The sequence below is a fragment of the Triplophysa rosa genome, linkage group LG6, assembly GCF_024868665.1.
Source record: "Triplophysa rosa linkage group LG6, Trosa_1v2, whole genome shotgun sequence".
NCBI classification, from domain to species: Eukaryota; Metazoa; Chordata; class Actinopteri; order Cypriniformes; family Nemacheilidae; genus Triplophysa; species Triplophysa rosa.
Window position 1 is genome coordinate 6,694,966 of NC_079895.1, and position 25,521 is coordinate 6,720,486.

The 25,521-nt window shown below is 38.3% G+C and overlaps 1 protein-coding gene and 1 non-coding gene across 2 annotated transcripts in view; one reads left to right on the forward strand and one right to left on the reverse strand.

The window, feature by feature from the left end:
- clasp1a (cytoplasmic linker associated protein 1a) overlaps positions 1–25,521 on the reverse strand; it is a 61,218-nt gene that overhangs the window by 24,156 nt on the left and 11,541 nt on the right. The window contains exons 3-17 of the mRNA XM_057335441.1: positions 19,930–20,008; positions 19,732–19,835; positions 19,227–19,318; positions 18,965–19,040; positions 18,425–18,522; positions 15,444–15,514; positions 4,376–4,516; positions 3,427–3,503; positions 3,216–3,308; positions 2,973–3,118; positions 1,835–1,970; positions 1,502–1,572; positions 1,160–1,219; positions 602–679; positions 262–429 (exon numbers count right to left, since the gene is read on the reverse strand). Coding sequence (XP_057191424.1) covers positions 262–429; positions 602–679; positions 1,160–1,219; positions 1,502–1,572; positions 1,835–1,970; positions 2,973–3,118; positions 3,216–3,308; positions 3,427–3,503; positions 4,376–4,516; positions 15,444–15,514; positions 18,425–18,522; positions 18,965–19,040; positions 19,227–19,318; positions 19,732–19,835; positions 19,930–20,008 — 1,490 coding nt within the window. The remainder of the gene's footprint in view (positions 1–261; positions 430–601; positions 680–1,159; positions 1,220–1,501; positions 1,573–1,834; positions 1,971–2,972; positions 3,119–3,215; positions 3,309–3,426; positions 3,504–4,375; positions 4,517–15,443; positions 15,515–18,424; positions 18,523–18,964; positions 19,041–19,226; positions 19,319–19,731; positions 19,836–19,929; positions 20,009–25,521) is intronic.
- Positions 20,759–20,887, forward strand: LOC130556220 (U4atac minor spliceosomal RNA). The gene has a single exon (XR_008963198.1). It is a non-coding gene; the product is annotated as a U4atac minor spliceosomal RNA (small nuclear RNA).

Consider the following 25,521-nt stretch of genomic DNA (forward strand, 5'->3'; position numbering starts at 1 on the left):
CATGCTCCTATAGCCACAGATAGCAAATCAATTTCAACATGACAAAACATAAATAAGCTATATTTATATAAACTACGTTTTTGATAGTACGTGATAAAAATCATCACATGACCCTCACTAAACTCCACTGCATTTTATTGGTCCTGCATTTGCACTCTACACAATCACAATAATGTTGCATCTAATATTATAGTTATACAGGTGTATATAGAAATGAAGCATCTGTGATATCAAATGTAAGTGAAAACGTGTATGTCTCACTTGAGACTCTCTTGAGAACTGGAGGAGGAGCGGTCAGACTGTGGGAGAGACACTATGCTGTCTGAGCTCTTCAGGTGAGACTGAAGGGCCTTCTGATATGTCGACTCCAACGCCTGAAACAGAAGCTCTGCCTCCCGACTATAATGACCATGGAAACCCCAGTAACACCTACAGAAGACATACAACTCTTATTAGTAAAAGAAATAATCATAGCAACGCTACAAAGGACATGCAACAAAGAACAGAGCCCTGTAGATTGAACAATAAAAACACTCTAAATCAATAGAAAATGATCAGGCATTAAACAAATAAAACAACTATAAATGTAAAAGAGACTTACTTTCTGGCCACAGATCTGGCCTCTGAGTCAGCATCATGGATCCCCTTCTTGATGGTCTCGGTGAGAACCGCCACATGTCTGGGGTAGTAGGGAAACATGTCGAGTTTCTTATAATCAGTCTTCAGAAGCAACAGTGAATACACTCAGACCCCTTTGAAACTTTCTGAACCTGGCGCCAGACCCTTTTCCCAGTTCTCTAAAGGCGGCACAGTGGGAAAGAAAGGAGAAGAGGAGCCCGGCTCTCCTTATAAAAGAGCTCTTGGCTCTATTGCCATGGAAACGGCCGGGACGCATGGTTGCCACACATCCTTGGCTCATCAATTCAACCCGCGAAAAAAATCATCAGCTGCCCATTCAGCCGAGCTTTGATAAGTAACACACGTTTTCACCAGTTAAATGTCACAAAAACGGGAGGGGGGGTTGGCCACGCGAGGAATAAATACATACAGTACCAAGTATTAAGTGACACATCTTGGGCATGAAGGATTTTTACAAAAACCAATAACTGCATCTTTGTTCCCATTATAGCCTCAGTGATTTTTCACTGTCTGTACTCACCTCTCAAGAGTGTGTGTCTGCCAGTCCTGCAGTAACACGTCTAAAAACTCGTAACATCGTCTGATGGAGGGTGACAAGCAGAACATTTCTTTTTAGTTTATTTTCTGTATAAAAATAGCTCAAACGTTGCAATTTATGTGCCATTTGTGACATCAAACAGAATTATAATCGATCATACTAGGTCATCAAAGCACAACCAATGACATGAGTCAGGGGGCGGGACAATATGGTTTTCCTATTGAAAAGCAGATTTGAAAATAGATTCGCCTTTTGACAATTCTGTTTGGTGCTTCTAGTTTCAACTTTTCATGTTTTTAGATCATTTAGAAAAGGCTACTTTACCTTCGAACAGCGACGGATTTGGAAGTGCAGTTGCTGGTGATAATGGGGATAAGGCGCGGGAAGTGTGTGTGCTGAAAGAGACCAAATAAAGCAAAATTATTTCTACAAGAACTAGCAACACAAACTTTCTGCTTATGTACAGGAATACAATTCAGTCACTTAGGAGGTTACATTAAAGATAGTAGACAAAAAAGTTGACAAAAATTTGGCTTACTTACATGTTGGCTATCAATAAAAAAAGATAAAGATTGAGGCATACGTTTTATTTACCTGCAAAGTAGACTCATAATAGAAAAATGACATTTATTAAAAAACAATGTCATCAGAACTCACTCTGAGAATGAAGCGGATGGCTGCCACTCCGGACGTGGCCATGATTTTGGTGCTGTTGGGCACCAGGTTGAGCAGCGTGGGCATGATGCTTTCAGCCCCATGGTCAAACTTATTCCCCAGCAGTGAGGACAGATGCCTGCGAGAGGACAAAACCCACCGATCAACAAGACGCATGGCGAGACGGGAAAAAGGATGGGTTGACTTCTAGATGGAAATGTATCATGTTTGTGTGACATTAAGCTATGGAGTTTGTTTAGACATCCATCATGAGGCTGCACTTTACCAGAGGAGCTGTCCTGCACGGTCCAGGCAGCTCCGTTCCACTCCATTAGAAACACATTAAAGCCGAGAATAATTAAAGACCTCCGCTGGGACGTTCTCAATCACGGCGATTCGCATCACAACTTCATTTACCGTTTTAAAATCACTGGTTTTGAAGATGAGAACTATGAGTGTCTATGATGGAGTGTTTGCATTTGTGAGTTACACTTAAAAAATAAAGGTGCTTAAAAGGTTCTTCACAACGATGCCATAACAGAACTATTTTTGGTTCCACAAAGAACCATTCAAACAAAGGTTCTTTAAAGCAGTGGTTCTCAAACCTTTTTGTTGTAAGGCCCCCTATATTATATATTTCATTCATAAATATCTATATTTCATCAAATCTGTGACCCCCTGGAACCATTTTGGGGCCCCGGCCCCCAGTTTGAGAACCACTGCTTTAAAGAACCATCTCTTTCCAGCATCTTTACTTTTTTATCATCTGAAGAACCTTTCTTCGCCACAAAGAACTTTTTGTGAAACAGAAAGGTTCTTCAGATGTTAAAGGTTCTTTATGGAACCAAAAGGTTCTTCTATGTCATCAAAGAACCTTTTGAAGCACCTTTTTTTAAGAGTGTATTACACTGCTGTTTGAAGTGTGTCTTTTTGAATGAACATCTAAAGATCCCGCTAGCGGATTTAGTTTTGAAAGTGGACAACAAAGCTATGAAGTAACATCTTGTTCTTGGTATGGTCTGTCGCACTCATTGATTGAGAATTGAAAAGATGTGACAGACTAAACTAAACACAGGATGCTGAATCACTAGATTTAAGTGACAAATAGTGGCAAAGAAGGTAGAGAAGAATGGCTTCTTACCCTAGCGTGATGCAGGCCTCTCGAACCACTTGGGACCGAAGATCTTTAGCCGAGAGCTTGAGGGCACCTTCTAAAAGCCGGAGATGTTGAAGGAAACCCTCATGTTCGATTGCACCAGCCATAAGTAACGATCGCACCTTCTTCAGCTGAATACATGATGCAACAATTTTTCAGTGCCTCTTTGAAAACACATTCTTCAAAAAGTTTCTGAGCAGCAATATAAAGTGAGCAGCAATAACTTACAGCAGTGACTCTGTGCTCCCAGTCTTGCTTGTCATCTGACAGAACTTCACGAATTTTATTCAATGAATCTTCTAACTCCTTACTGGAATATATCTGAACATGGAGAACACAATAACAGTATGTGTGTTTAAAATGCAAGATAGACAGATAATATAATTCTAAGGTGATTGTTTGGTGTTACTTGTGGCATTGAACCTCAGGTGCTCATTACCTGCACTGCAGGAACATCTTCAAAAGCTTTGATGAAATCCTCCTCATCTACGGCCCCGGCACTAACTCCATCCTTCGCTGAAGAACCATAATCACAAAATAATATTTCACTCACAGTGCAATTTCTTTCAACGTCTCCCTGCCTTCCAATATTAGCCCCATTCATTTCCACTACCTTCTTAGGCCGTGTTCACACTTGACTTCTTTTTGGACAAGAAAAAGTTGACAATGGCGCTTTTTTAGAAGAAAAAAAAACACTTGCAGGCAGCGTTGTGGTTACAAATAGCAGCCGGCAATGTTCAAAGATAGCATTGTGCACGAAGGCAGCTTAGAGAGACAGGCTTCATAGGCAGCGTAACAGAAGTCTATTTGAATTATAAACAGAGAGCGTCTTTGCAATAACCAATCACATATTCAAAAACTTCAATAATAATATGAAGTTATTGAAAGTGAAAATTAAACTTACATTTATACAAAACTATGCCCCAACGGGCGTTTCGGCCGGCATTTTATTTTTTCGAGCTCGAGCCTTCTCGAACAATCACATTCCTCGCAGGTTGTTATGGAAATGACAGGTCTCTGTCATTGGTTAGCTGTGAAAAAGGTCCTTGACGTAGGGTGTATTTTTTCAGAAAAGTTTAACTTTTTTCAACCTCAATAGACGCTCTGAGCTGCAGAAAAAGACAATGGCGTTTAAAAAAGCGCTCAGGACTTTTTTGAAAACACGGTTTACTCCCTAGGATTATAATGTGAAACAGACGCTAGCAGCTTCAAAAAAAGGAGTCAAGTGTGAACACGGCCTTAGGATCACTTATGGTTTCATAAGTTGCTTGCAACCATTTGATGCAGCATTTATGAACATCTAAAATGTTTACTCTGATGAGCTGCGTTTGGCTTTAGTTGCTTAGTTGTAGTTTAGGCTATGCTGTAGTAATGTAACTGGGTCTTACCCGCAGCCCTGGATCCAGAGGCAGAACTGGGTCGTCTCATTGAGCCCATGCTGCCTACTCTTCTGCTGTTGGAGAAGCCCTTCGTTAAGGAAGAGGAGGACCTGCCCCCGTCCACAGAGTCCTCGTCATCAAAGTTCTTATCTGCAGAGGACACAAGGAACAATGATACAGATGTGCTCTCATTTGAGAAAACAGGTCAGTCGTGGACATCATTAATCTGTTCCAAAACAGCACGCTACTGACAAAATCAGATTTTATGCGGTTTCAACATTGGCCAAGTTTTGTCAGATGTCCAGATTCTTGTTTAAAATTAGATAAGACGAAAAGGAAAAAGAAACAGGACTGACAAAAGACTTTACAATATTTAGTTATGTTTACATATCAAATGGTCACTAACCGATGACCAATGTCCTAACCAGTAGCGATCCTGCTGCATGCAATAAAAGCTATATTTTCCATGTCAGTAAGATTATTATTACAAACCAGCCATGATGGCAATAAAGCAATAAGCCCCAAGAAGCAGTGGGTTACAGTGCATTTTATAACAGCTAAGGGCGTTGTGGCACGACGCGAAGCGGAGTGCCTAAAACCCCGTAGCTGTTATAAAATGCACTGTAACCCACTGCTTCGCGGGGCTTATTGCTTTTATAAAACGGTTATTCCATATGCTTAGCAAGGTTTCATAAAATAAAGTAAATAAAATGATATTTAGGCTATGTGGTGCGGTCAGCCGTTATATATTGGGGTATTTTATAACAGCTTAGAACTCCGCTCAGCCAATCAGAATCAAGGACCAGAACTGACCATTTTATAATACACAACATGCAACATGAATATTAATAATCAAACATAGATTAAGAAATGCTGAATATAGAAATGAAGAATCAGACTTAAAAACAACACGAAAGACATTTAAAAAACTCAAGTTCTACAAACAAAGCCTAAAGATTATACAGTCCAGTGCAGCAACACAGAAGTCATCAGAATACTTCTTTCTCTTCTTTGATTTTTAATTGTGGTTGGCAACATAACTTGAAAGTCATGAGAAAGCAAGGGAGCCCTCTATGTATCTTTGTATTCTTCAGCTGCAAGACGACTGTGAGAGGGTGCCGCAAATACAAAAACTCTTCCGATTGGCTGTATTTGTGATTGATCTCTTTTCCGCATTTAGTGTGGACAGACAAATTTCCTCTTGGAGAATTCTTATCACGCCATGTTTGGTTAGGACATGGTGTAAGGGCCAAACTCAGCATGGAGCACACTGACCCAGAGAATCAAACACATATTTAATCAACTGGTGACACAAATGTCAAGCAGATTAATCTTGACTGGAAGAGCGCATGAGGAACAATCTATCTGAGAGAACAGGGAAATGCTCACGATGACTTATATCAATATAGGTATGTTTTACAATGTGGCTAGACCACTTAATATACTAAAGACTGGAGCAAACTTCATTCAGACTTCCAAGGCAAAGACCTTTTTTGGCTAGTGTTCAAACATGGCTGTGAAAATGTGTAGTTCAAAGGATTTCAAAACACATTTAAAGGGACACCCAAAATTAAAAATCCTGTCTTTTTTTAACTACTCACCCTCAAGTTGTTCCAAATCTTTATAAATGTCTTTGTTCTGATGAACACTGAAAAAGATATTTGGAAGAATGCTGTCCCTTTGGGTGAAAAATAATTGATTTATCTACTATGGGAGGCCTCGATAAATTGAAGTCAAACTCAAAAGAGCGAAAGTTTGAACATTCCAGCATTCTGGGAGGAAGGGGATGGCAGTCCAGTCTTTCTGAAAAGGAAAAAGCTACAGGATGTCTATTCTGCTGTGCTAGGGCTGTCACCATCATGACATTTTTGCCTTTATATTTCTTTATCACCGCATTTACATTTAAAATGGCTAATACCCAAACACTGTACAAAAATAGTGCTACAGTCCTTATCACACTCAAATATTTTTAATATAGTTTTTAGATTTTCTTCCTTATCCTAATCCCTTTAGGATTTTGTCATTTTGAATAGAATAAAAATCCTAAAATATCCTCACTTACAAAATTAGCACATACTTCTTTTCACATTACAGTTCCCAAAGAGCCACTAGGCTCACAAAGCACTCTTTTACCATTGGCTGGATAAACTTATAGCCCCACCTCGAATTCACACTATTGGTCGAGCCAATGTTGTTGTGCTCAGATGGTAGAAAGTATTTAAAGGGATAATTTACCCAAAAATGAAAATTCTTACATCATTTACTTACACTCATGTCATTGCAAACCTGTATGACTTCCTTCTGCAGAACACAAAAGAAGATATTTTGAAGAATGCTGGTCACCCAACAACACCATTGACTTCCATTGCATAGACACAAAACCCCCAAGAAATTTCTTAATATTCTCTTTTGTGTTCCACAGAGGAAAGAGTCATATAGAGTCAGCAGAAAGGCAATAAAAATGATCAGAACCAGTCTCAGGCATGGATGTCTGCCCTCAGCTGAGCAATGACTAACTCTCTAATAAGAGATTTTGAAGAACCTTTGTTGCCACGAAAAACTGTGACGGTCCAATTGAATTAAATAAGATGAAATGTCTTCTGTGGAGTATGCCGACTGCTGACATACACAACCGCTATCATTGGTGGGCGGTAGGGAAAACAGCAGACCAGACCAATGGCATACAACTTTAATCCGTTTACAAAGGCCATCTTTCAAAAGACAGCATGTGGGCCACTTACAGTCATAGACAAAAACTATACAAGAGGCTCATTCACAATCCTCTTGTGTTAATATCAAAGTATTAGCTGTGGATCAAGCTCAAGAAGCAATTTAATCTCTCAATTTGCCTTATAATAACAGTTTGCTTTGACTTGAGACACAACATAAGTAAGCCTCACTGATTCGCACAGACAGCTGCATTGGTAACAAAATGCTCAATTATTTGGCTGACTGCTGTGAAAATCAATCTAACAGCAAGATCTTAGATCACTGTTTAAATAGCGATCGCTCCCTCAGAGCAGAAATGTCTCATCTCAATTGTTTTTGTTCTCATGTGCTACTTAAAGGCGGGGTAACCGATTTCCGAATTACGCTTTAGACAACCGAGTCGGGCCGAGTACCAAAACAACCTTGTAGCCAATCAGCAGTAAGGTGCACAGTGCACAGGACGGACATTAGCCGAGCCGAGCGCTGACGAAAGCGAAAGATGGGGGTGGGTTGTGTTTGTTTTGGTGATTTGAACATCAACAACGGCTAAGAGAAATCGGACACCCCGACTTTAAGGCCCGGTCATACTTGACTTTCCGCGTCCGTGTTCGTCTCGCGCACAAACGCGTCCGCACAGCTTCCTGCGCATACTCATCACGGATTAAGCGTGGACGTCCGAGTTCAACACATGCGCAATACAAATGAGTATGTGTGCTCTACCAGACCGTCAGAGGGCAGCGCTGAGTCACGTCATTTACAGACCCACTGCAAATTGATGATTGAGTGTTTTCGCCATTGCAAACAATCCGAGCAAACAGCAAGACAACAAGAACAACAACCAAACAGTATCGAGAAGGATATGCTTCCAAGCTTACTGTTCTTGGTTTCAGCGTGTTGGTTTTGTATCATTCTTCTTTGACAACGGCACACTGCACACTTTCTGTGTGTGTATTGACCCCTACTGGACTAGTGCACTTTTTCGAGCATGCGCTGTTGTACGCGGCACGTTCCTTCTGATGACGAAAACTGCGTCATGCGGACGGCGCGTGGACGCGGATGGACGGACCATACTTCTCGCTTTAAAAACAACACTAGTGTTTTTTACCTGAAGATCGCAGAAGGTACTACATGAATGTTGGAATAACAGTTCACCAAATTATAAAATTATTACATTATTTGTTGATATTTACTTGCCTCGCATATTTTTAAATGTGAACAATTTCCTTTCTTTATATATAGTTATAGTATATAGTTATATATCAAAGTCATTTTCTGTTATTTTGAGGACCTAGCTCTTAAAGAGATAATGGTCATTATTTACTCGCCCTCAAGTTGTTTCAAACCTGCATAAATGAAATTGTTATGCTGAATAAACTTATTCAGAATATTTGAAGAGTTTGGTTCCAAAAAACTAACTTAACATTTTTCAAAAATCTTTTTTTATGGGGCTTAGTTTTTTATGTGCATTCCGATTAATATCAATCAAACTGCAGTTGGTTTGTTTCGATTTAAGCCATAATAACTAAAAAAATACAGCTAACTAACAGAATAAAACAATAAAAACATGGTAACATATTAAAAAACATGATTTTTGAAAAAAAAATGTAAACGGTGTTATCTCATTTTGGAACCAAACTCTTCATTTGTAACCAAATAGAATGTGGTTTCCCACATTCTTCAAAATATCCTCTTTTGCGTTTAACAGAACAAAGAAATGTAAACAGGTTTGAAACTCGAGGTTAAGTAAATAATGATCATTTTTGGTTGAACTATCCCTTTAAATAACACTGTGTGGCTTAAGAACATTTGTAATAGGTTTAAAGAACCAATTATAGTTTGTCTGCCGTTTAATTTTATTCCACATTGCTTTCACGAAAGTGTTTTCAGGATGTGCGCTCACATAGTATTGACTGTTTTTACTTATTGTACTTATTTGCATGGTGACATGGCTCCTCATTTACTTTGTCATATGGATTTGGAATGGCTTAAAGGTGCCAAAGAATATGATACAATATCTTAAATTGTTCTCTGATATCTACATAGAAGGTATGTGGCTTTATTAAGTGCCAAAATGATCCAGAAACAGTTTTACATTTCCATTTACAACCCCAGGATTTGTCCCTAGAATGAAAAGGTCTGTTATTACCTTATTTGGAAGGGTTATGAATATTAATGTTGAGCTCTGCTCTGATTGGCTGTTTCGCTGCGTCGGCTCATGCCATCAGCTCACACAGCAAACAGATCGCTACTGTCAGGTGTGAAATGGAAGAAGTGAATAAGACTGCTTCCTGCTTGCGGCAGGGGTTCTAATGGCAATATAGTCAGAATTGCCTCCTTCTTAAGTCAGTATCAAAACGCTGAGCAAAGCCTGCTTAATATTGTCCCAGGTTAGAAAAACTGTCCCTTTCACTTTCGTCACGTGACTCTCGCTGCTCTGTGTTTCAAATTTCATTGTAAACAAATATAAACAATGCTTAAGGGGCATATAAACTTGCATGATACAGATCAGAAGCGTCAGACTTTATAACCGTGCAGCTCGCGCTGTTTAAAGAAGATGCTCAGCTTGCACAGACCCGCCAGACTTTATAACAGTATAAAGAAGATGCGTGTCTGCGCAGCTTGCGTTGTATAAAGAAGAAGCGCATGAGTTTATAACTGAGAAGCTTTCACTGTACAGATGACACGCCTGACTTGATAACTGCCCAGCTCGCGCTGTATAAAGAAGACGTGTCTCTGCGCAGCTCGCGCCTAGACGCGCTTCACTTCATAATGTCGAGGCTTGTTTAAAGAAGACAACGATGTCATCATCCATCGTGAGGTTTCACTGTAGACATCGTCCGATGCCAATTTGGTAGACATCGCCCAACCCTACTCACAATCAGTGTTGGGGAAAGTTACTTTTAAAAGTAACAAGTTACAATATTGAGTTACTCTATAAAAAAGTAACTAAATACGGTACTTGGGTACTTTTTGTGGAAAGTAACTGAAAGTACTTTTGCGTTACTTTTCCTCACCTAACTGATGCTCATGCTTTTCCAGACTTTGCTGTTCTTTAGTGTTTAACACTGTAATGCATTTAACAATCCTATATAGCCTATAACACACCTTTATTTTCTTTAAAACACATTTCAAATATTTCCTGACCAGTAGTCCTCCACCTCATCAGAGCTCTGTCTACTGTTGACACTGCTAACTTCGGTGTCACTCTCCATATTTGTGTTTTGACAGCACGGCTAGTTGCACAAGACGGCGCCGGTGAGCTTTTGGGACGGCAGAGTAGTTTCCAGTCGTATAACACTGTGTGGGAAAATGAAGATTTTTGGCCGGCAAATATGGGTGGGTTTTTTTTTTTAATTTAAAAAAGCAATATATAAGCGATATGACAGATCCTCTTTGCACTGCTGTGCACTTCGTTGAGCCAAAACAACTTGATAGTGTTATACGAAATTATGATTAATCTAACATATAATATATTACTAATATTATATAATATTATTTTCAGGGGAAAATGACATTTAACATATTATGTTGTTGCTGGTATTTGGTGAGGAGACTAACAGATGACAGTTGTTTCCTCTCTTTCTCCCGTGCTCCGCCCACTCCCCAACCCTTCTTCTGACAGTGACCACGCCCATTTAAATCTGCAGATCTGTCTGTGCGTGCAGCGCCACAAACAGTCGAACACAGCTTATGTTTACATTCACGAGGCATGAGACCATCGATTGCTGTTGCGTGTCATGACTTGCGCTAATTTCGCGATCTGAAAGTTATCTTCCAAACATGATCAGCATTTGCAGGACAATTGATTGCTGTTGCGACTCGCGCTAATTTGTTGTCTATTGAGCATGACCGGAATTTGCAGGCATTTTGTCCATGGTGGCGAGTGCGGCCACACTATAGCTCCGCATCTGAGCTCTGGCCTCCCATCGCTGTGTCAAGGGTTGCCAGATTTGCGTAACAAAAACGAAGCCGGAACACTGCAGCACTGTAGACATGGCAACACTGCTTATGTCTGACTAGCGACTGTTTCTGCGCAAGCATGAGCGATCATGTCTACACTACTTTTAATTCAGAATTTCACTTCTGCAGTTTAAAAAATGTTCATATAAATCAATGATTAGACTGAAAAGTAACTCGAGTTATTTGAAAAACAAAGTAACTCGAGTATTGATATGTACATTTATAAAGTAACTGCGTTACATTACGCGTTACTTAAAAAGTACTCTGATTACGTAACGCACGTTACTTGTAACGCGTTACCCCCAACACTGCTCACAATACCTGTAGAACTTCCGGTGATTCGGCTGTGAACATCCGGCTGGGCTAGAACACGGGCGGGTATATACAATGTTGGGGGCGTACATCCCGACTGTGGGGATTGGCCTCTTTTTCAGTGGTCTTTTGCATGCACACGACTTACACAAGGAGGAAACAATAGTGTTTGAGGCTCACGATATGTCATTTCCATGTACAGACCTCTTATTATTCATCTATGCCTAGGTAAATACAGTTTCCATTCTATGGCACCTTTAAAGTATAGCAAATAATGAGGGAATTCTCATTTGTATTCCTTTAAGTGTGTTAGTGTTCTTCAGCTATTGTCAATATGCCTCTGAGCATCTAATATGACTGCACTATATTGTGTATAGATACAGCCATGCATCTCATCAAATCATTTCCCCGAAAGAATCAAAATAGTACATCAGTCTCACTCAATAACATTTCTTCACAGAGCTGAGAAAGAACCCACACTGCGTGTGCCAAGAAGACGACAGACGATATTGATTCCAACTTATTTATTTAGCAGGGCGGTGCTCAAATGAGGCCATTTACTTTCCTTACTTAAACTTTCACAGTGTCCTTGCAAGGTGACACAACCTTGGCACAGATCTTAATCTCCCTGACCCTAATGCTTCATGTAGAGTTTCAGAGATGCGTAGTTTCAGCTAGGAGTGTTAATCTTTTTTGCGTGATTTGCAAAGCTTTGAACGATTTCTGCAAAAGTGCTTCTCCAACTTTCACACGTGACTGTGGGCAGACTTTGAGTGTGTTTACATATGCAACAAAAGGCTGATGACATTTATTTTGATGTAAAAAACATACACATTGGTGTACATACACATATTTGGCAAACAAAATTGGCGTAATAGGTCAAACTAACGTGTGCCATTAGCATTTTGCTTTAACCTAATAAAAGAACATACTTTACAAATTAAGTTATTAATTGGTGTACATATTGTACACTAAGATATGGCACTTCGTAATCCTAAAGCAATATAATTTGTTTACCCACAAATAAGAAACTAAAACCTACTCTCCAAAAGCCCTCCCTATAATTTTGTTCACATCGCTTGCCGCTGTGTCACATGACAACTTCCTGTAGCTGCTGACTGGACTGAGATGACACAGCATAACATGTCTGAGTGACTTTGGAATGTCAGGCCAAGAGCTCAAAACCCTGGCGACATGTTTACATAATAGTGCTGTGGAACGTGAACTCTTGTTCTGTCACCATGGCCTCAGCCATAATTTCATGCAAAGCTGTGTTGCTAACTGTGAGTCCAATATCAAGTGAAAGGCACAGATGACATTTGCACATTCTTTGGTTGTATGAACTATTTAAAGTATAATGTCTTCCCGAGTATTAAGACCTGAACTCCTGCCTTTTTACTTCTCCAACTCTCTAATCTCTTGCTGCAGTGTGTCTTAATACAAGAAGGCAGGGCTACTACACTAAAGTGGCAAAACGTAGGGCTGGACGATTAATCGAAAAGTAATAGAAACCAGCATTCAGAACCTCTAACCGATGTAATTTTCCCATGTCGGTTATTTTGATTACTTTCCCTTTAACATCCATGTCGACGGGTGCCGCTACCTCTCTTTTTTCTTATCAGAGCAAAAGAGACTTAAAATACTCTGTTATTTCTGGGTCTACACATATATGCAAGACATTATTAGAAACTGTAAGTGGTCTACCCTTTACATGTGTACACTCACAATAACAACAAAACGTTGTGATTTTGTAAAATAAAGAAAATAAACAGGGCACGTTATCAGCCGCCTCTGTCTCCACTCCGTGCACATATTTCTGAAACGCAACACTAAACTGATCCAAAACTCTGCAAATATTTATCATACAAACACGAAATGTATATCTAAAGAAGGCTTAAAATATCTACTTCTAAATGACCCGATTCAGACTGAAATCAAATATTCTGTGTTTATGTAATATACATGAAAGACAGGTACAGTTGATACGAGACATATTCTTCCTCATCTGCTCCCGTTAAGTGATCACAGGACTTTTGGTCCAAAAATGTGCAAAAAAACATAGAAAAATAAATAAATAAACAAAAACAAAATAATCGTTTCAATTAATCAAGATTTTCATCCAGCCCTAGTAAAACGATATTACGGCAAATTACGATTAAAGGCTGAAGGGGAAAATTTGAAAGATTAAGTTCTGATCAGTAATTCAAATCCTCACACACTTGCATCACTATGAATTAAAATTAACCGAATTTGCTTTCTTAATAGGCCTACATATTTCTGGTTGTATTGTGTGCATCACATCATGTTTTTTATTCAAATGTGCCACTTCTTTCTTGCATGACATCACCTGGGTCACCTGGACAAGATAAACGGTGTTAATCAATAGTCAAATAATGACTTTGGCATTTTTTAAAGCAGATATTGCAGGTACTGACCGACCTTAAAAACCCAACACTCATGAAAAAAGACGTGATACGTGATGCAACAGCCATAGACATCTGTCTGATGCTTGCCTACGTAAAACAACAATTCAAAAATACGACAAACTCACTCTCTCTCCCCAATTCTTTCGCCACCCCCAGTTCTTTATTTATCTGTGGAGAACGCAAGCAGTCAAAAGGAACAACATGCACATTTCTAATACAATTCAGTGAAGCCATGTGAAACGAAAGCAAACAATTGGCTCCTGAAATACAACAATGCATTTTTAGAATATTTTATTCGCAAGTATATTGCACAGATATTAATCCACTGACAAACGTGAATGAATAGATATTTTATTCTTCCAAAGTTACATAACATCAACCGCTTTGCCTTTTAAAGAACATGCCAACCAAACACACCAGAAAACCAGTGATGAAAAAAACATTTTCATCTCAAAACAGTGCACACGTTATCTCCAAAACAACAACAGACAGATAAACATGTTGTCCACCGTGCACAACAGCAGCTGCAGGTTTAACACAACTAGCACCCAACGTTACCTTCATCTGTCCCTGTCATTAAAAGTGCCATTCCACTGCTTACCTTCTCCAGTTGTCATAGAGCAAGCGTCTCTTCAATTCACATGGAGAGACTGCATACACAACAAAGCTCTGTTTTTTTACACACACTCGCTCTCACTCGTATCTCCGCCTCTCCCTCCCTTTCCCTTCCTGCTGCTTTGGTCTTGTGACTGCACCCTAGACAAAAGCCACCCAACTCTTTCGAATAAAGCATCTAGAAAGAATTTCCCCTTCACAAATGTACATATGTTGATCTGTGCATCTGTTTGCTTGCTAATTTTTCTCCTGCATGTCACAAAGAGCTCACCAATGGAGTCCATCTTCGATGGATTGAAAAAAGCTTTTTTATACCCAACTAACATCTTGGCACAGGAAAGACACTCCGGATAGGCTGGTCCTCGTGCGATAGATTTACACTAAATACAAGCAGTGAAATTGACAGAAATATCCTGTAATGTAATGCTATTAATATTTCTGCAAGGACAGCAATTATTGAAGTAGAGAAAAAAATACACAATTTTGCACAAATGCACAACTATGTTGCATTAAAATGCTGCGTCAATGGTAAAAACTTTAACAAACATGTACATCTGTCTTTTTCAGATTTAATACTGACATGAAACTGATCCTAAGACTAATGTTCAATATGTTTAAATAAACAGAGACAAAGTTCTACCAGATTTACAAAGACAACGGTGAAAGAGTTCAAGAGACCAAAAAAACAACAAAACAGAAGTTTCAAATTTAGTGAAATAACAACAAACGTGGGCAGATGCTGGATTTCAACCACCCACTGACATGCAAAATGAGTCTAAATCCTGCAATATTATGTGCAATGGGCCGCAAGGGAGAGCAGAATTATAATTCAGCCCTCCCTCCTGTTTTTCAAACAAACATGCTTCATATCAGCCTCTATACTTCCTGAACTGCTACTGTATTCCACATCCCATCCCTGGGGATCCTGTATTTGGTCTATCCTACCGCAACTAATAAAGTCAATACAATTACAAATTCACCCGGACATGGGGGGGTACATTATCTTAATATTCATAACAGCGGGTGATCAATATGGAATTATATAATTCTCCTACCTGAACCAGATGAGAGGATCATGTTCCCAGATCTTTGGACTTCATCAAATCTGCTGAAAATGACATTTAACCTGTATTGAGATAAAAAAAAACACCATAGAGAGCAGGGTTAATTAAAACAACTGAATGTGGCTTTAGATGAACTAGCAAAAGTTAAAGATTGCCCAAGTAAGAGAAAAACAGTAACCAGTAACTCTTGGAAATTTGCTCAGGCATGTCGCTTTTCCACCATGAGCCGCAATGTATACAACACAATCCACAGAAACAGGTGTTGTAAAAATAACAGGAAAATGATCAGAAAACAGGGTAAAACTCTACGAAATGAAAATACCTGTATAAGCATGCTCCTGACCATTCTACTTTCTACTATTTTCTGGCACCTGTCACAGCTACTGTATGAACATAGTGACATCATGACCTATCTCACAGAGCTGCACATTTGTGATTGAAGCTGCAAATAATCCAACTACATCCTTCTCACGTTAATGAAAATGAAAGCAGACTATCTGTTGTTTAAGATAAATTAATAAATGAAAAGGGAGAAAAAAGATGTTGCTTTACTATGTAAAAATGTTAAATGTAAAACTGATCAGTAAATCAGCTCATTACAAAATATTCACAGTTGTAAACCTTCAACTTCATAAGTGAACATCAGCTATTTAAAAACAATAATAAAAAAACTCTTGTCTTGACCCTTATTGAAACGATAGAATACTATTTAGGCCTTAAATACAATACACCTTTATTTATATAGCACGGTTTAAAAACAACCGAAGTTGACCAAAGTGCTTTACAACATACTATAAGACAATTACAATTACACACAATAAAACATTAAACACAGGACATAAAAAATAGCATAGATATACCCAAGCTGTATTAAAGTGATACTTCACCCAAAAATGAAAATTCTGTCATCATTTACTCACCTTCGAGTTCCAAATCTGTATAAATGTATTTGTTCTGAAGAACACAGAGAAAGATATTTGAAAGAATGCTTATAACCAGACAGATTCTGCCCCCCATTGACTCCCATAGTAGGAAAACTACTTTATCTTTTTTTTCTGTTGAACACAAAAGAAGTCATTTTGAAGAATGTAGGACAGCAAACAGTTCTGGGGCCCTTTTGACTACCATTGTTTTTTTCCTACTATGGTAGTCAATGGGGGTGAAGTATCACTTTAAGAAATCTAATATTAATATCTAATTATTCGCGATCAAATTCCTTAAATCCAACTAGGAGCAAATGTGAATCAGAGTGCAGCACCCCGAAACTGCTTCCACTGAGCTTTTACAGACCAGAAGCAGCCTTTTTCCGGTAAAACCCCCTAAAAATCCCTCATCCTTTTCAAGAGATTATCTGTGCGAGTCAGATGCAGTTCTGCAGTGCTCTGAGCATCAAAGCCGATTCATCTGCATGTTCAGAGATTCTACAAGCAAATTCTACCTCCTGGGCGGACCGCCACTTCTTTGACTTGCAGTATGGAAAAATATCATTTTAGCATATACTGTAAAATATTCACAGCATATTCACTCTTAAGTTTTCTGATGGCAAATGTCATGTCAAATATATTGCCATAATGTCAACAAAAGCAACATTTTTCAAAGCATTTCCAATTAGGATTGAACAAGCAAGTCGAGCCTCAGGAGGACTCAGCTTTCAATATGAATTAAGGACCTCCATAGTGACACCCACTAAAATACAAAACATTTAATCCTACAGGATCATCATCACTTTGCACCGCACCCAAATTTTGAATTGCAAATGAGATGGGATGCCTATTGAAGTAAAGTGAAAGTGTCTGTTTAGTTAGATTTCTACTTCTTTTGAATTCTTCCATTTAAATTGGGCTGAAAAGTCTCTTAAATTCAAAAACAGAGCTATGGCTAAGTATTTAGCATATAATGTTGAGCAACGATGCTCAAGCAGGTACTGTAATGCAGGTTCAATTCCAGTCATGTCTCAATTCTATTCACCCTCACCCTCCCCACATTAAGACTTTTATTGATTTCCTCTATCCAGAGAAAGTGAGAAAAGCTCAGAAATACATCCTTCCTAGTTTATTTTCAATCATAAATTCAACTTCATTAATAGTCACATGCAGTGATTGGCTGTGGATGGTCGCATTTAACAGTCCCGTTATGGGCGTTAATGGCCCTTCTGAGTCTCTGAGAACTAGTCGATGGCCGGGACAGATTGATGGTCTTGGTCAGCGAGCAATGAGTTTCTTCACACTCTGGAGAACCACCAATCAGTTCACTGAGAAATCTCCTCTTACTTCCTGCAGGAAACCTAAAGACTATCGATACCTCAAGAATCCTCAAATTTTTACAGTGAAGTGACTAAACTGGGTTGAAACCGATGTCATTTCCCGCAGGCATTTTCTAATTGAGCCTGCCCTCAAAGACTTAAGACTCAAGCCACTGAGAGGATCAGAGAAACAGATGCTTGAACGTTCCCTCAAGACATCCCCATGTTCCATTAAAGGAGGAGGGGCGCCTAACAGATGTTACAACCAAATTCAGACCACAAGCAAATGCTGGCCTTTCTTCTTATTCTACACAGTTAACTAGAGTCGGTTCAGAAAAACACATCGAGCTATCCAAAGCCACTGCCATAACCCCACTGTGGTGTAGTAAGGGTGGAGACTTTCTTTGCACATTCAACCCTAAAGAGCGAAAATATCCGAAACATTATAAAAGCCACAATGTTCTGAATGCTGGCTGTGAGGAGGTTTACGCTGCATGTCACAGACTGTGCGATATGAGCTCATAACGTTAGACCAAATTTGCCTCACGTTAAGAGGGCAGAGCCTGATTATGGTCTGGAGACCGAAATTTGATGACCTGTACGTCCGAAGACTTTCCTCTCTTTAGCAAACAAGAATAATTATGTTACAAATAAAGGCTGGATCATAAACACGTCCATAAGGTCGGTTTAATAGGAAACAAGAGAAAGAACAGTTAAAAAACGTTCTTACCGTGATTGCGGCAGTCCTTTTTTGCTAAGGTCAATCCTAACCCTCTCTCCTACATGTCTATATATTTCCACGAGGCAGTTCATAGCCGCATCTCGAACCTGGGAACAAGAAAACATTCCACTCACTTTAAAGTCTTACATAACAATGTACTTCATAACTCACATATATAATATAACTATTTTCTTTTAAACCAAAGACTTGCTGCTCTTGTATTTAGATTTTTATATAACATGCACATCCTACAGAAGGTGTATAACGCAATACTGTAGATTTCCTATTAAAACTTAAATTTAATGAAATTACAATGTTAACTTTGTTTATTCATCATATTTGCTAGTATCCACTATAACTTATATTTACAAACGCAGATGTACATTCGTTATAGTTCTAGTCACTCCACATAAGAAACCGCCACCAGGGGTCCCCAAAGCTTTGCATTCAGTAATTTTCCATTATTCATCCAGGCCATTGTTCAGTATAAAAGCCAAGTCATGCAGTTCATGCCTTTAAATGATCTCACAGTAACAAAAGTCTGAGTACCTGACTCGTAGGGTCTCCAAGCAAATTACATATATGTGGTACAATTTTACTTAGGGTTAAGCCTTGGGCGCCATATCTGAAAAACAGGAGGTGAGGGGGTAGGGGAGTGGCATTAATGCATCATGGGGGGTTACAATCATAGCCAAGTCTGGCTTTAGAGGCTTATCCAAAAACACTTTAAGCACTAGGATCTCGAGAAAAACACAATTACAGGCCAAATTTTTAACCACACTTACATTTTACAAAAGGTGAAGGGACTTACATGTTCAGAGTTGCTATTAGACAGAAACAAACACCTTCTCTGGTCCTGTTGTTTTTGTGTTTGAACCCCCCCAGCATTCTGTCCCATATGTACTGCAACGACAAACCACAGGCAACACACCATCAGAACAATTGAATGATATCTAATCTTATTAAGAGATCTTTTCATGGAGCTAAAGGATCTATTCATTAACTAAATGAAATCGCTGTTTAAAACACCCCAAAGGATAACTTCAAACCTCACATAGGGAATATTGTTCTATCAGGCTGTGATGAATTTACTGTATTATACACATCAATAATGATCTGTGTTTCTAAAGGACATAATTATAAAATAAAAACAAATATAAACACTGTCCACGTTATGCTCAACAGAGAGATGTGACTTTGAAGCCATAATGGCTTCACCTCTGGAAAGCACATCGGAATTTTATTGGCTGATACAAACTCAAGTTGTCAGTGAACAACTTTAGTTTAAATACAGACAGATTCAACAGGACAAATACCTGAGGAGAAGCTGCCTGCTCCATGATCTTTAGCAGCAGGGTTTGATCTTGGTCTCTGACTTGATCTTTGGCATCACCTAAACGATCGATCAAACTGGGCAAAACTAGAGACACAGAACAATAAGACAGAATATTTAGAAGAAAATGAGAAAATGGAAAATGATTAGAATTGTTAGAATTTAGCAAAAGTAATCATACCTGTACCAACTTGGGGCCGAAATCGGTCCTGTAATCTTGTCACTAAGGCAGATAGTAGATCTATTCCCAACAAAGCCAGCTAAATATGAGAAACAAAGAGAAGTCAATTACTTTACTTGTGTATTGCAGTAATACACAGTACACACATTTTATATTAAAGTATCTCTATAAATGTTTTGCCGCTGTCAATTAAATGCATTTATTTTTTAATTTCAAAATTATTCCTGCTTTGAAACCTTAGTTTGGTCTTTAAAGAAAGAGTGCAGAGAATTATGGGTAACCAACTAAGATACAGTATATAGAGTTTTAAAGATCTTAAAAACATTTGACTTTTAACAAAGACTTTTGCAGAATACTGTACACACCACATACTGCAGAAATAAGTAAATAAAAAATGTTGTTCCAAATATAGTCCCAGTCTGAATGAGCAGTGCAAAGGATTATGGGTAACCAACTAAGATACATTCAGATTTAAACATCTTAAAAGCATTTGTTGAAATATCTTATGTGCATATAAAGACTTTTCCATAATACTACATACACCACATACTGCAGAAATAAGTAAATAAAAATGTTGTTCCAAACATAGCCCCAGTCTGAACGAGCAGTGCAAAGGATTATGGGTAAATGCCTAATTTCTTATTTACTTTCTAATTTCTGAGGATTTAATAAAATTTTCAGTGTTCCTTTCAAAAGAAATGATATCTGCTTCTTCCAAACATACTTACCTGCAAGGAAAAAAACAAAACAAATCTAATTTAAAATTCCAACCACCACAGTGAAGACTTTCACAAACCAAGGGTAATGTCATAGCTCCACCTTTCACTCATCATTCCTTGTCATGGGGTGAAGGACAGCTCAATGAACGTATAGTGAGAGCCGTCCTGCCAACACCATAATCAACACAAACGCATCACCTGACTTTTCAAAGTCAGACAATGGTGCAATTTTTGGAAACTCTCCATGAAGTTAAAAAATATAATCAAAAACCAATATTCAATTTACTTTAACAGTCCTGTTGTAAATTCACACAATTTGTGGCGTTTAAAGTAGCACAGACACAAGCTTTAAGTTATTTATTTAATTTGCCCTTACTCTCTGCATAACAGGAAAGAGGACTTATTTACCTAATACTATATAATAATTTACTTAACCAAATAACCAAATCATGATCCTTTGTTCTCACCCAAAAAGAAAACAACCATAATTATGCAGGATACACCCAACGGAGGACTGAGATAGAGATAAATCCCATCAGCTGAGGAGAGTATTAAATGCCTTTGAGGAGGTGTTATAAAGGTTTCTTCTTTGGCAAGTCATATCATGAGACACCGGGCAGCTGATTTCTTTGTAGTCTCGCTTTTTGGGTACATAGGGGTAAACATATTTAGGCACTTTTAATTTGGATGATTTATCAGATACAGTGAAAAACATTACAAGCCATAAATAATCCTTCTGGCAATAAAACTGTTTCACATTATATTTATTATAAATTATATATTGTTTGTGACAAACAGCACAGGTCCAGTGCAACCATGAATATGTTCCTCTTATTTTATTTTGGTGAAACAATATGAATGAAATATTCCACATATGTGCTGTCACAAAGAAAACAACTCCAAGTAAATTCTTCACTGATGTAAAAGTTCTCAGACAACAGATCTTGCGAGTTGAGACAGATGCTTTCTTTAGAAGATGATTCATGTGTTTTTAATTTGAAAATTTGAATCACGTACATCATTTACATCAGATTACAACTCTTTCGATTCCATTTCAAATGTACTATTGTGCAATTCTTAACAAAGATTACCAGACCAGTCTGTTTTATTTACCTGCAAGATAATTTTTACTAGTAGTGTGTGGGTAGTGAGAAGTCTGAGCGTCTTTCTGCCGGACGGTAACGTTCAAAGAAAACGACTGCTGTTTGATCCATCTAGGTAGAAAAACATAACCACGCCCACTTTTCCACCAACCGACCTCCCACTCCCCACAGACAGACAGATGATAAGCCCACCCCCTCCCAGCCTGCTGTCCAAACCACCCTAGCAATCTCCTTCTTCAGAATGCCAAATTTAAACATACCCTTTCCAGCTATATATACCTTTTCTACCCGAGTCAAAGAAAAGAGCCAAGGACTTTTGTTCTACTCGCGAGCTTTGTTTCGCCTCTCTTTTCTCTTCTTCCTCAGTTTCCTTCAGCATCAGATATGATGGGATATACACAAGAAAGTGATCAATGGTTTCTGTCTCTGCTTTAAGCTCAAATCAATAGAAAACTAAATAACATGTTTAGCCTGCACAGGTTCCGTCACACCTGGTCAAACAAATCGTGGAAATGAGGAAAGAGGAGGTGTGCATCTGTCAAGACACACAAGATCTGTTTCACAAAAGTGTGCACGTTCCCCAGTTTCGTCTTCTGGGTGGCGCTTGTTGGCAAGTTCTCATCCAGATTAATGAAGCTGGTAAAATAAGCGTGTCCCAGATCCTCACCGGTACAGCGTCCCCATTAGGCCTGTCCGGATCAGAAGAATTATCCAGGGCACAGGGTTGAGGTGCACATATTGAAATACTACTGAACACATTCCTGTATCTGGTTGTGCTTCCAAGAAAGCTGTGCTCGGTTGCTGCCAGCTTCGTGAACATTCCCTGTGGTTTTTCATGAGTCAAAGGGAGCAGCTGGGACGAGTGACTGTGAACTGAACTGAACAGGCCCAGACATGGGCACACGGTATCAACACAGGCCTGATCTCTACATCCCGGGCCATTATTAGTATTATTATCATCATACCGGCAACCACATCAAGATAACATAACAAATCCTGGACCATAGATCAGCATTTTGGGAGGATCAGGAGTTCAAAGACTTTTAATTAAATAAGTTGGTCTCAGGTCAGTGCTTAAGGGGGAAAAGATTCAAGACCAGCTGTAATATTAGACTAATGTTGCAGCACAGCTGTTCTTGAGCAGTGAAGTGGCTCTCTGAGTCACTAGCAAGGACAGCCTGAGGGACAACAGGAGCGTTAAGTGTCGTCTGAAAAGAGTCAACACCCACACTAAATCTGAGTAAATAAAAACACGTACAGCACCGCAGCAGCAAGCAAAAGAAGCACTTACACTATCATACTCGCAACGACGGATGCTTTTCTGCTTCTGAATTTCTTCTGTTAAAAGCAGATATTAGAAGCCTGCACATCCCACACAAAACACCTCTAAATGCTATTTTCTGGTTTCCATTTATGATGGCTCTCTGAAGAGGAAAACATGCCATCATCTCATTGGTAACTCGGGTGAGATTGGGGGATTCAGAGGGACACTGCAGAAATCAGAAATAAACTTTTTATTTGTAATATTTGCTCCTAGGTTTGATTTTAGTGATCGCATATTCTTTCTTAATCGCTAAAGAAAGTTAAATGCTGCAAATAAATCTGTAAATATACTATCAATCTGAACACATATGGCTGTTTCTTGCAAAATCAAAAAATCTTATATCTATCCTAATCTATCCAAATTCATAAATCCTGTTATAATTATTATCTATCATAATATTTTTCAGATTTTAAGTATACGACACTTAACAGTTCTGTTTTCATTTACATTTTGTAATCATACAGGACACGCATGTAAACTAAATGGCTATACTGTATATGCTTATTTATGAAGAAACAGTTAAACACTACGCTTCACTTTTCATGTTCAACACCACACAGAGCGTATGAATAAATTAGGGATGCACCGATATGTACATTTTGGCCGATAATGATAACCGATAATTCTTTAACATTGGAAGCCGATAACTGATATATTGATCTAAGATTGACTAGTGGACAACTGCTTTTATTTGATAACATTCACTGCAGAAAAACAAAGTAACCATTAGTTCTCTTTTCCCCCCTGAAAATCATGTACCAACTTTACACTAGTTAACGATTCTTTAACCTTCAAACTTTTCTGGTATATTCTTTATTGGTAACACTTTACAATAAGGTGCTATTTGTTAGCAATTAGTTTATGCATTAGCTAACATAAACTAACAAGGAACAATACTTCTAAAGCATTTAATAATAGGGATGTAACGATTCACTCAGCTCACGATGCGATGCGATTCACGATTCTGATCGCACGATGCGATTTATTCACGATTTACTCACGATTTATTTTTAAAAAATGAGTTGAAACAAATTAGAAATGAACAACTTCCCTTGCATTATTTCTTAAATGCTTTACGTTTCTTTGCATAATAAAATACTGTTTTATTTCAAATAACAAAAGTAAACTGCAATTTTATAACAAATTAATAATAGAAAAAGTCTCTTTAATATAAACAAACTAATACTGTCTGTGCTTTTCTTGGATTTTTTTGCATTTAAGAAATATCAGCATCCACGTTTAGGTTTGCAGTGAAAATAGCGGCCCCTGCTGTTCAAAGAATGTATTGCGATTCAGTTCAAGCCTCAACCGAATTGAATCGTCACTCATTATAACCGATTTTCAACCGGCTCATGGTGAATCGTTACATCCCTATTTAATAATATTAATTCATGTTCATTTCAGCATTTACTAATACATTACTAAAATCAAACGTTGTCACTGTTAACATTAGTTAACGCACCATGAACTCACATGAATAACTGTATTGACATGAACTAACATTGATTAATAAGGATTAATAAATGATAAATTAAATTGTTCATTGTTAGCTAATGTTGGCTAATGCATTAACTAATGTTAACTAATAGCACCTTATTGTAAAGTATCTACATACTGTACCTACATCAACAATGTTTTGCTCATATCTGTAAGTGAATGATCACGACAGAAAGACAGTACTGTACTGTATTTTAACTGTAAGCGGCATGCAGATGAAGTAGTGTAACCAGAGGAAATTATTTATGATTTATCGGCTATAATATATCGGCCTAAATTCTATTATCGGCTGATACCGATAACATAAAAAATGACCATTTATCAGCCGATGCCGATATGGCCGATAATTTATCGTGCATCCCTAGAATAAATGTGTGTTTATTTCCACAGTGACCTCTGGCTAAAAGACTAAATAAAATATATTTTGGGGTCACTGTCAAGACACTTTCCGAAAACGTATCCTTGTTCAGCGGTTCTGGTCCAAATCATTAATGTGGGCTAACACTAGAAACTGATAAACTGCTGTGATAACATGACAAAGTGAAAGTGCATTCTGAAGACTTACAGTATAAGAGCACATCAAGGGAGCAGTTAAGATCTTCTGAAAGCTCATGAGACCGATTACTCCAGGCACGAACACTATCAAAACAACATGCACAAACCACGAGGACCTAAACGTAAGCTTGCGTAGATGAAAACTAAAATAATAGCAACAAAATAAAGACCTAACAGGGCTTGTTTAGTGTTTGACACCAGACACAGAAGGTACACAAGAAAACACAATCCTTCAAAAACCTACAGAACAATATTAGCACAGACACAAACTCATTAAATTTGCCAACAACACAGAGCTTTCGAAATGCTGATGTCCTTTCTATAACCCGTGTGACCGATGCTGAACTGCATTCATATTTAAACATGCATGACATGTATTCAAAAGGGATCATTT